At 39.1% G+C, this 11,051-nt stretch overlaps 1 protein-coding gene across 2 annotated transcripts; it reads left to right on the top strand.

Moving 5' to 3' along the window:
- The first annotated feature begins 730 nt into the window (after positions 1 to 730).
- On the top strand, positions 731 to 10,503 carry LOC102219645 (synaptobrevin-like). Of its 2 annotated transcripts, none has more exons than XM_023342204.1 (3): positions 731 to 1,078; positions 4,285 to 4,425; positions 7,950 to 10,503. In XM_023342204.1, the coding sequence occupies exons 1-3, from the start codon at positions 1,076 to 1,078 to the stop codon at positions 8,091 to 8,093; spliced, it is 288 nt and encodes a 95-aa protein (XP_023197972.1). In that variant the 5' UTR covers positions 731 to 1,075; the 3' UTR covers positions 8,094 to 10,503. The 2 variants fall into 2 exon arrangements, with proteins under 2 accessions (XP_023197972.1, XP_005802167.1); XM_005802110.3 differs by having other exon boundaries at positions 4,282 to 4,425.
- Positions 10,504 to 11,051: the final 548 nt, after the last annotated feature.

Here is an 11,051-nt window from a genome sequence, read left to right as displayed (position 1 = left end):
TAATAATAAAAAAAAAATCCACTGATCTTTAAATAATAAAAAAAAATGCAGTTTATATTCCTCAAGTTAAATTTCTTGAACTGGTTGAATTGTTACTGTCAGGGTTTCCCAACCTTTGCTCTCCCAGGTGACTCTGTATACCCCCCCCCCCCCACACACACACACACACACACACACGCACACACACACTTGTCAACACCACAAAAATTAGTACACATACTAACTGGTTGCTCAGCAGCTCAATGTCACTGGACCGAAAACCTGTTGCTAGACGAGATCTTGGTTGGAGATCTTTATAAAATATATTCTAAAAAACAATATTGTAATGTGGATAATTACTTAGTTTTATTATTAATATATATTTCATCAGAGTATTCTGTGATGTACTAACTTATGTATTTTAATCGCAGTCTTGCTCTTATGTTGTCACCTAAGTTTAATTTAATTCCTTGTAATGTCATATATCTTATTGTTCTCATTAAAATAAATGTTGCAGGATGCATTTATGTTGTGTTGTGTTACTTTGTGATAAACTCTGTTAATGCGTACATCTCATCTATTACGCTAATAATGTGTTGTTAATGGTTTTCAAAACGCAGCAAAACCGATTTTTTTTTTATTATTATTTTTACAGAACGTGTCGGGGCGTGTACCTTTGCTTTGTTGTAACTTGAGATGGCAGCGACTGAAAGGCTATTTAAGTTCAGCGCTTGAGTTCATATAGACGAGCGGCAGAGGAGAACGAGGTAGATCGGAAATTCCTCTAAGTGGCAAATTTCCGGGAACACCGTGAACGCCTCACAAGGCAGCGGAGACGTCAAGCGGCAGCTGAGAGAAGCGAAAGTTTTGACCGCGGGGGAAAAAGTCACACTTTGCGGAAAGCGAGCGAAGAAAAAGCCACGATTCGGGGCGTTTCTCTTACTTTTTTTTCTTTTTTCTGTTCAGTCGTTCCCTCCAAATCGCAGGACGAGTATGCTGCGTTTCCTGTTGTTATAAATTTGACATTAGTCGACCTTTAAATGCTCTGAACGCGGTGACAGCTCTGACTCCCAACGCAGACTGCGAACCGACAAACATGGTAAGTGAATGCCTGGCTAAGGTTAGGCTAAGGCTTGACTAAAGGGAAAAAAAAACAGCTGGGATTTACCAGGGAGATAAGACTGGAAGGAAAGTTTATTTTTATAAAATGCTTTTTAGAATATCTTCCAACGCTTTCTATGCGGTGGGCAAAGCTGTTAAAGTAGTCTGGACTGGTGAAAGAAACAAGACCCGATGAAGTCAGCCGAATCTATTTCTTCATTTATTTCCTAATTAAAATGCAATAACCCGATTTGTTACAGTGGAAAGCTGCATCATATGCCAGTGTGCGGATTTGAGCTGATGACATCACAAGAGGCATGAGAAACCATCAGTGTTGTACAAAGTACTGAAATCTCAGAGTCAAGTAAAAGTATAGGTACCTCTCCAAAATATGACTTTGGTAAAAGTCCAAGTCACTGACTGAAATGTTACTTGAGTTAAAGTCTTAAAGTATCTGAAACTTCTTGTACTTAAGTATGGAAATTACTGTAAAAATGGATGTACTCAAGTAATGTAATGAAAAGTACAAGTAAAAAGTAAAACAAGGCAAATGCAGTTTGAATGACAATTTTTATATTTTGGTAAACTTGTCAAATACACTTAAAATAATGTACCCAACCAAGTGCAGGCAAAATTAAACCTGCTAATAGATAAACCTGCAGGCATCATTTAGTTAAGAAAATTAGGTGCTTTACCTATAGCACAAGGTTAACTTAACCTGCTTTAACCGATTATTATTCGTTAAATTTAGTCTAAATTGCTATCGCTATGGCTTCTGCCCCCCCTTGAACAGAGGAGTCTAGGTAGCCTGCTACAGTCAACATTAGGCCTCAGCTAAATACACCACGTGTGGAACTGAAACAATGCCAAACAAAGTTCATTTATACAGGTAACGTTATGCTCAAGATTTCTCAATAGTGCCTAGTGACCAAGCTATAGTTACTGAAACAGGAGGATTATAACCATTTCATAAGACGTTACCTCGATGTGTTTCTTCAAGTTGGACGGGGAGTTTTTGTAAGATAGAATTTCCACATCTTCGGGCAGGAATAACATAAACTGCATGCGGTACGACGAATCTTTAACACCCACGAAAGAGTATGTTGTGTTTAAATAAGGCCATGGGCTCTCATCACCAGCTGGTGGTTCCCCTGGGCCCCCAGCAGTCGTTGTGGTCTCCGTCTCCTCCTCCATGTGGCTGCTGCTGATTGCGAGACTTGCTTTGTGTTTAATGGGAGAAGCGAAACAGGTGTATCCTATTGGTGGTGATGAACAAGCCCAGGCAGGTAGGCTACCGACTTTGTTGCAGTCAATCAGTAGGTGGGGTCAAAACACTTTGTTTCTCTCTCGCGCTTTTTTGTAACGAGTAACTAAACCACACATTGAAAATGTATCGGAGTAAAGGTACGCAATTAAGTTCGGAAATATAGTGAAGTAAAAGTGAAAGTCATCAAAAATGTTCATACTCGAGGAAATCAAATTACCCTGAACTTTTCAGATCGGATCAACTTGGCACCAATAACCTCAGCCGGTTGTGGCTATATCTAACTAGCTCCTAATATGCCTTTTGCTAGCTAGGTATCTAGCTATAGAAAAGCTAGCTAGCTATTAATATGTGTCTACAATTAAACCTGTAAAAATTCTTAAATTAATTTAAAAGCAATAGGTTGACCTGAAATACATTCACCACAGGTTACATTAATAGTCAGCAGGGTATTTTTTTCATACCGGATTAGGAGTTTCGGTGACTAATCACCATTATTATATTCTATATTCTGCTTGTATCACCTTAAATAGTTACATGAAAGTACAGTGGCACTGCATACATCTTACCAAACCAATGTCCCTTTCTGATCGCTAAGTAATGAAATGTGATTAAAAGCATGAAAATCAACAGGGAACGGAAAGGAAAATGTAAATGCATTAAGCCTTCTGTGATGTCAGCAAGGCCATATGAGCATGGAGGCATTTCAGTTTCTTTTTTATCTACGTTTATGTAATGATTTACAATGAAACGACAAAAACGAATAGACTTCTTAGGTAACAAACTATATATGAGTCTGATATTATAAAAGCCTGTCTGGTAGCTCTAAATCTCTAGTTCCCGTTGCCCATCCTGTGTGACGGTTATGACTCCATCCTTAAGACACAAAGTTAAAACTGGTTCTGCCAGTTATCAGGAAGGGAGTGAGGGAAGGAAGGTCTGGGCAGCAGTTCCTGTGTTGAGAACGATTGAGCATTAAACGCACGCTATTGCTGGTCACCGCTGATTACAGGAGATAGAAGCAGACAAACATCACAACATCACTCGGCAGCAGATTCTGATGAGAAGCACATTTGTCTGGTTTAACTGGACTCTTCAGCCAGAGGAGAGGCTGGAAGTGGAGCGTGTTGGTTAACACGAGAGTCACAGCGAGATGCTGAGTGTGTCAGTGTGCTTCTCTGACTGCTGGTTTCCTCTTCCTGTTACCTCGTCAGATTGTGCTTTCCTGTCACGGCTCAGAGGGCAAATGTGAAGGAGAAAGCAGGCAGGAAACAAATAACTCTGAGGTGAAACCTCTTCTTGAAATATCCTGTTGTTTTTTTCTAGATTGCTCTGTTCGTCATCAGCCTGGAAGTCCGCCTTCATTTTAGCTTCACGTCTAACAGCTTCTTGTTTGAATTCTTTAAGGGTTCCTTATCTGTTGGGGAAAAAGTATTTCTAACGAAAAATGTTTTCAAAAGGTATTTAAAGTACTTAGAAACCTCTGGAATTTCAAGTTGATATATACCCCTAATCTGGAACTCAGATAGTGGTGAACAATTCCTGACTATCAACCAATGGTTTGAATATTGATGGACTGAAAAACTTTAGATACTACAAACATCTCCACATCTTCCTAAATAGCTGTGTTCTGCCTGTGAGTACATGATACCTTGTGTCGATCTTGAACGACATAAATGTTCAAATCTGTTTTTAGAAACGCATGCAACACAGACAAATGTGAGAAAAGGAAAGGGTGCGAGTCCTGAAGCTGACTTTCACAGGAGAGCTGAGTGGCTTCCAGCCATAATGACAAATCCTTCATTTACCCCCAAACATAAGGAGCGTCATGGCTTGTTTATGATCCCAATCCTGCCACAAACACCCATTATCACTGTCACACCGACCTAAACGCTGTTCTAAATGACATTCAATTCCCATCTGTCTCTACGTTCCAGCAGGACGGGAAGAGCCGCCTGCAGCAGACGCAGGAGGAGGTGGAGCAGGTGAAGGACATCATGCTGGTCAACATGAAAAAAGCCGACGAGCGATCCGGCAAACTGAACGACCTGGAGCAGCAGGCCGAGGATCTGCTGGAGAAGGTAGCTGCTGGAGGCGCCGTCCAAACTGGAAAACCCATCATGGCTGCCAACACCGTTGTTTGGGCCGCTTATGAAAGTTCTTTTTTTTGTCAGAAGTAAATTGCTCATGGGAGTAATTAAGGTGCAATATCGATGCCTATAAATATGTCGTAGGTGGAGCTGGGCTGGAAAACAAATGTACAATTTACATCCTGACTGTGTAAAAACGGTGCTATGTTTAGAAAGGTATTTCCTATTGTTTGCTAAGATGAATGAAGCAGGCTGGTCTCCCTGGGTACGGCACAGAGGTTCCAGGACGTGCCACGAGGCCAGCCTACGTCCGGGGGTCGACAGGCAGGTCACATCATTCCCACATTGCCCCGCTGCTTCTGTGTTACTGGACACTCTGGGTTTGAGCTCGCACAACACCAAAACGGCAGGAAGAAAGCGGAAGCAGAAATTTAAGCTTAAAACACATGTACGATTCTGATTCACGCCGTTGGGGACTTGCAAAAGTCAGTATTTTTACGTTTTGTCGTGTTACAAGCACGAGCCTCAAGAAAGCTGAAGAAAGTTAAGATTGTATTGGTATTCAGCCCCTTTACTCTGCTACCCTATGCCAGACTTTAGAAAGGCTTTACAGGGACAGGAGCCCAGGGCCTTGGATTTTTTTTCTTCTTTCTTTTTGGGGGGGCTGGGAGGAACATAATGTAAGCATGTTTTGCATACATTATATTTAATATAAAATTCAAAAACCCATTATCAAATGAGTTAATATTTTGGGACTTTTATGGATATAAACAATGGTGGAGTACATGACAGTTACAAAGTTATAGTAGATTTTTTTGGGAACAATATGGAGCTTCAACATAATAACATGTAGACCTTTGAGATCTCAAGATATAAAGGACATTAGAAATAACATCTATTATATCTAATATTGTTACTATTATTATTACTTGCTTTGGGACATTTTAAACCTACCATGCATCAGTCCATGCCCGCATATATGGAAGAATAATAATACTTTTCTTAGTCCCCCCGGGGAGAAATTGATATTTCAGTACAGCCCGTCCATGACGGGTGACTGAGGCTGCAGCCACAGGAGGCACTGCCCCTTCAGGGAAGAGTTTCAAGAAGTAAGTCGCTGTTGAAAAAGAACTTGAAGAAGTTTTGTTTGCAGTTGGAAACCCTGCAAACAACCATAAACCTCAGTCTGCAGGCCAGCGCCACTATCAAACCATCTGGTTTCAGCATCATGCTGTGGAAATGTTGTTTTTTTTTCTTCAGCAGTGGGAGGAAAGCTTATCAGAGTTGATATGTGGAGTTAAATATAAGGCAAAAATGATATGAAACCTTTTGTAGGCTGCAGTGGACTTTAGCCAGGGGTGGAGATTCACCTTCCAGCAGAACAATGACCTTAAATACACTGTGAGAGCTACGGTGGGACGGTTCAGATTAAAACATGTTCACGCGTTAGAAAGGCCCAGTCAAAGTAAAACTAAACCCTTTTGTAGCAAGCTTTTTAAATAGCTGTACGCGGATGCTCTCGGTCAGGGTGTTTGGCAGATACGTGTCCCAATCACTGGCAATGAAAGGCGGTTCTACAAAGACTCAGCAAGGCTAAACTTATCTGATTTTTATCGGTAAATTTTGAAAAACGTGATTCATTTCTTTTTCCTTCTACTTTTCAATTCTACTGTACTCTGTTTTGGTCCCTCACTTAAAACCCCAACTAAATGTCAAAGTAATGCAACAGGACGTTTCTGGGGTATGAATACTTTTGCAAGGCGGTGTGACATTTGGTTTCCAACAAACTGCTGTAGCGGATCTTAAGAAACTTTCGGTTTCACCGTTTGTTGTCTTACTGTGGTTCGGTCCGATCTGACTCTCCGTTGGTGTTCAGACATGCCTCAGATACGTTCTGTCTGTTTATGATAGGAGCTGATCTTTTGTCCCCACGGAGACCATAAATCTCCATGGGGGCCAAATGGTTTTTCACAGCGCTGTACTTAACTCCATTATCTGTCCTCTCTCAAGCATAGCGCAAAACAAATGAAGCTTTATAAAAGACTCTCTCAACCTCTCTCTCAGACATGTATGGACAAGTCTAGAATAAAATCAGCACAAAGTATAAAGCAAGTCATAGATGGAGCTTCTGATGTTGGATGCATAGGCCTCAAAGGAGATCAGTTATCCAGCAGCTGTCTCTGCAAAGTGTCAGTCGAGGCCGATTTTATGCTGGAGAACTATCCTGTCCTTGTTTGTCCGTTCCTGACCCGCGTGGTGTGACAGTGTGCCTCTTGAATATAAATAAATCCCCACTGTGATCGCATCTGTTTTTTCATCGCGCTGGAAAAACGCTCAACTGTGTACACAGAGCAGCAGTGCATTGTGGGAACATCGTGTCCGTGTTATTGACCTCAGTGGTGTGAGCCTGCGTTAGTAAGAAGTTTATTGGATTCTAAAGGCACAAGATGACTGAAAAAAGTTTCTCCTCATGGAGTTCTTTTTTTTTCAGGCTAATAGCCAGTCAGTGCGTCGTAATGGCTGAAGGCAGTGAAAATGAAGACGAGCACACTCACTTGTGAGCTTGGAAGCAGATTAGGGATGCAAACAATTATTAGATGAATTAATGGTTTATTAGATTAAAATGATTTAAAATCTATTAAATAATGTTGTAGTTTGGCTGCCATGCAGCAGAGGGTGCTGCTGGAGATCCTTAAGTGGAACCGGTTGATACAGAAACAAGGATGGCGGGGCCATACCAAAACGAGAAAGAGAAACGGTCCAAACAATCTGGTGATCCCTATGAAAAATGCACTTTGTGTTTCTGTTTAGAAATATAAACACCCAACAAGCTCAATAAGTTCACCATGCTGCATGATGAAGAATCATTAACTTCTCATTCGAAAATTATGAATGTGCTGCGAATACTGGAATGCGATGACAGAAAGCTGGGGTTCATAACAGAGGGAACATGTGGCATGATGGAAAAAACAAAAACAAAACATGATTCCAATATTCAAAGTTGATTTTGAGGGCTGTGGTGAGTTAGAGCACTTCATGAAGCAAAAACACTCCGTCAACCACAGGCTGTACGTCTGTATGAACATGTGTTCACATATCTTATTCTTTTCACCTTTTATGTTTTTATTTAGCAACTTAAGAGATGTGTTCTTTTTGAATATAACAAAACAAAAACCTAAGATTTTGTCATGTTAGAAAAGAATTCTCTGTTTATTCAGTCAGTCCTTAATACAGCTGACACAAAAAGGTTAAGATGTAATGTGTGTTTTTTTTTTTTTTAATTCATCATAAATTTTGCCCTTTATGTTATGGAAAGACAGTGAGCCTCAGAAAACTCTGATTTTTAAGAAAATGCATGCCCATTTGTCAACTAATTGTTAGTTCATGAATAAGATGAATCAACTTTAGATGATCTCATTCGATAACTTGCATCCCTGTAACAGATATTGATGAGTGCCAAGTAGTGAAACCTATTTCAACATGTGTTTTTCTGTTTGTTGTTTTTTTTTTTCCAGGGTAAAGTTTTTGAAAAAAAAGCCGGCAAGGTGAAGCAGCAGAAAAAATGGTCCAACAAGAAGATGAAAATCATCTTCATCAGCGTCGGTGTGGTGGCAGGACTTGTAATCTTGGGACTTATAATCTTTGCCATTGCAGGATAGCATGAGAAGCAAAAGCTTCCTGGCAGATGAAAGAGGAAAATAAATGAGCTGAAGGACAGTTGATCCTGGACAGCAAAGATCCTGGAGACGACAAGCTGTATGTGTGAGACTCTGCTGCGAGATGTGATGTTATTATGCTAAAAAATATTTATGGAAATATGTTCCCCGGTCTTCCCTCTGTCACATCTTCTATTGGTATGGTACAACGTATTCTCTCTTAGATTTCCATTTCAAATAAAATTCTTCTTGACATACAAATTGCATACAAAAAGCAGTTTACATTTGGATTAAACGCTTTCAAGATGTCCTCCACATGTCTTCTCTGCAAAATCTGACTTTGATAATGCTCTGTTACGGTTGCGCCACCTACTCATCTGCAGACATCATCCTACACCACCTGTTGCTGAAATCATTTTAAGAAGGATGCCAGAAGACAGAATATGCCATCATTTGTGCATGTTTAGTTATTTTTATTTTATTTCTTCTTTGGTTTTATTGTATTATATTTCACTCGTAAAAATAATAGCAAAGTTTTTACAATTGCGCCACATTTGCATTCTAGAAAAAAAAAAATCATGTATTTCAAAATGCATCGTCTTAAAAAACGTGGATAAACAGCAACCCCTGGTGGTTAATATATTTACTGCAAGGGGCCGATGACGCATGGAATTTTCTTCAACATTTGCGCAGCTATAATTAGCTGTTTAAAAGTCACGATCAGGACTTTGTTTTTGCGTCATGCAAACATTATTCTAATCTCTGCACGCAATCTTAGCCTAGCGAAGAAATGTTTTACATCATAATCCAATAAAAAGTTAAAATCCGCAAGTCAGAGATTTCAGCCAAGTAGGAAATTACAAGTTGTGCCAGAGAGACGGTGCTGCAGAGAGAGTTGCAGTGACTGTCTTGGAGATGAAATATTTTTATACTGTTGTGCCTGTGAAGATAAGATGTGTTTTTACTCATGCATGCAATTTATAGCCTTCATTTGTCATGGAGTTAACAGCAAACAATGGATGAAGTTTTTTTTTTTTTGTCGAAACAATGTCATGGTTGATAAGGGTAGCCATGTTTTCCAACTTTAATCTATTAAAGTTCTGTTTCCTACATTTTTCCTGACAGTAACTCACATTTGCTATCATGCCAGTTCAGTGCTACTTACAGCAGCATTATCCACGATTCAGTGTCTAAAATATCATGTAACGAGTCAAAAGACAAAATCTTTAAGTTTTTCATTTACTTCATGAGCAGCTAATCTTCTTTGAATAGCTTTTTCAATTTGTTCTAAACAGAAGTAGGTGTAATACTCCAAAAAATATACTCACTTAAAAGTAGCACTATCCTTTTTTTTTTTAAACTTTTCATTTTCAAAAACTGTTTTATATCAACACATACACATGTCTACCCCTGTCGCAACTCACAATTTACATCTTATTTACATTTAACCCACACCAAGCAAACTGGTCGTACAATTCCAGCTCTGCCAAAGGTCTTCCAGGGAATGTTGATGGAGGAAACGGTCCAACCGAAATACACTTCCTTCTGATAGACACCAGATCCGTTAAGAGTCATCAACATCCATGGATACTGTATATACATTACAATAATTACAGTGATAGGGACAACAGTAGACATAATGAGAACACAAACTAAAGCAATAAAAGTACGCAAAGATAATAATACAAAATAAATTTGAACGGTACACAAACAAACAAATAGAGGTGTCAAGGTTACAATATGAAATTAGTTACAGGTCTCCATTTTGTTTCAAAGGTCTCCATCTTGAGTTGTAGTTTTGAGGTTGTTTTTTCCATAGTGTAGACTTTTCTGATTCTATCTCTCCTCTCTGTAATACTGGGAGGCCGTGGCCTCAACCAAGCATATGTTATACATTTCTTCGCAATCATAAGCAAAATTCTGATCAAGTATTTATTGTTTTTGTCGATCATGTCTGAGGTAATTATTCCTAAAATATAAACGGATGCATCCAAATCCAAATAGATACCTAAAATATTTTTTAGATCTGTTTGCACCTCCTTCCAGAACTCGAGCGCCTTCGGACAGTCTCAAAATATAGGGGTAAAATCCCCCACCTTTCCATAATTTCTCCAACAAAGCCGAGATGTTTTACCGTAATTAGATGTGATAACCGGGGTGTTAAAGTAACGCATCTTAACCTTCCAGTCAAATTCCCTCCATGTTGGGCTGTTAGTTCATTTGTGTCCAGATCTAAATGTTTCTTCCCACTCTTCATCTGTTATTACTATATTAGCCTCCAGTTCCCACTTCTCCTTAATTTCCTTATTATTAACACTGGATTCATATTGCAGGCTTTTGTATAGTTTTGAGATCAGGCCTTTTGTTGATTCACTTTTTGCTATTGATAATAAAATCTCTTCAGTCTTGGTCATATCGGTTGAGATTTTTTGCCATTCACTATGATTCTGGAGATAATGTCTAAGTTGCAAGTATCTGTAAAAATCTTTTTTTTTTGTGGATTAAATTCCCTTTGGATTTGTTCAAAAGATTTCATTATTGATCCATTAAAAAGCTGTGCTATAAATACCAGTCCCCCTTTTGTCCATCTCAAACTCTGTATCCATAGTAGCTGGGGTCAAATCTGGAATCTTTGCTATTTTTACAATTTTTGATATAGAGCCAGGAAAATTAAATTTCTTTTTTATTCTTGACCAAATGTTAATCGTTTCCTTAATCCAGCAATTTTGAATTTTGAGATTTCTTTGAAAACTCCTTGTTGTAAAGATCAGTGACTCTAGGGACGGATTTGGGCAGGCTCTTTGCTCCATATCTACCCATATTGTCTCTTGATCCTTTGCTAACCATAGCACTATGCTATTTTTGATGGCCAAAAACATTAATAGGTGGATTCTTAAGTATAATAACAAGGTTTTCACCAGTCTTCTGCTGTCCAGTCTGTACATGTGCTCTAGATTTGCT

The sequence above is a fragment of the Xiphophorus maculatus genome, chromosome 11, assembly GCF_002775205.1.
Source record: "Xiphophorus maculatus strain JP 163 A chromosome 11, X_maculatus-5.0-male, whole genome shotgun sequence".
Taxonomy (NCBI): Eukaryota; Metazoa; Chordata; class Actinopteri; order Cyprinodontiformes; family Poeciliidae; genus Xiphophorus; species Xiphophorus maculatus.
The sequence above is the reverse complement of the archived record's forward strand: the minus strand, read 5'-3'. Positions and strand labels throughout refer to the sequence as shown.

Bases quoted from the DNA above. Each gene is read 5' to 3' on its own strand.
- LOC102219645 (XM_005802110.3), top strand. The intron at 4,426-7,949 runs GTAGCTGCTGGA...TTTTTTTTCCAG, and splicing joins CCGAGGATCTGCTGGAGAAG to GGTAAAGTTTTTGAAAAAAA.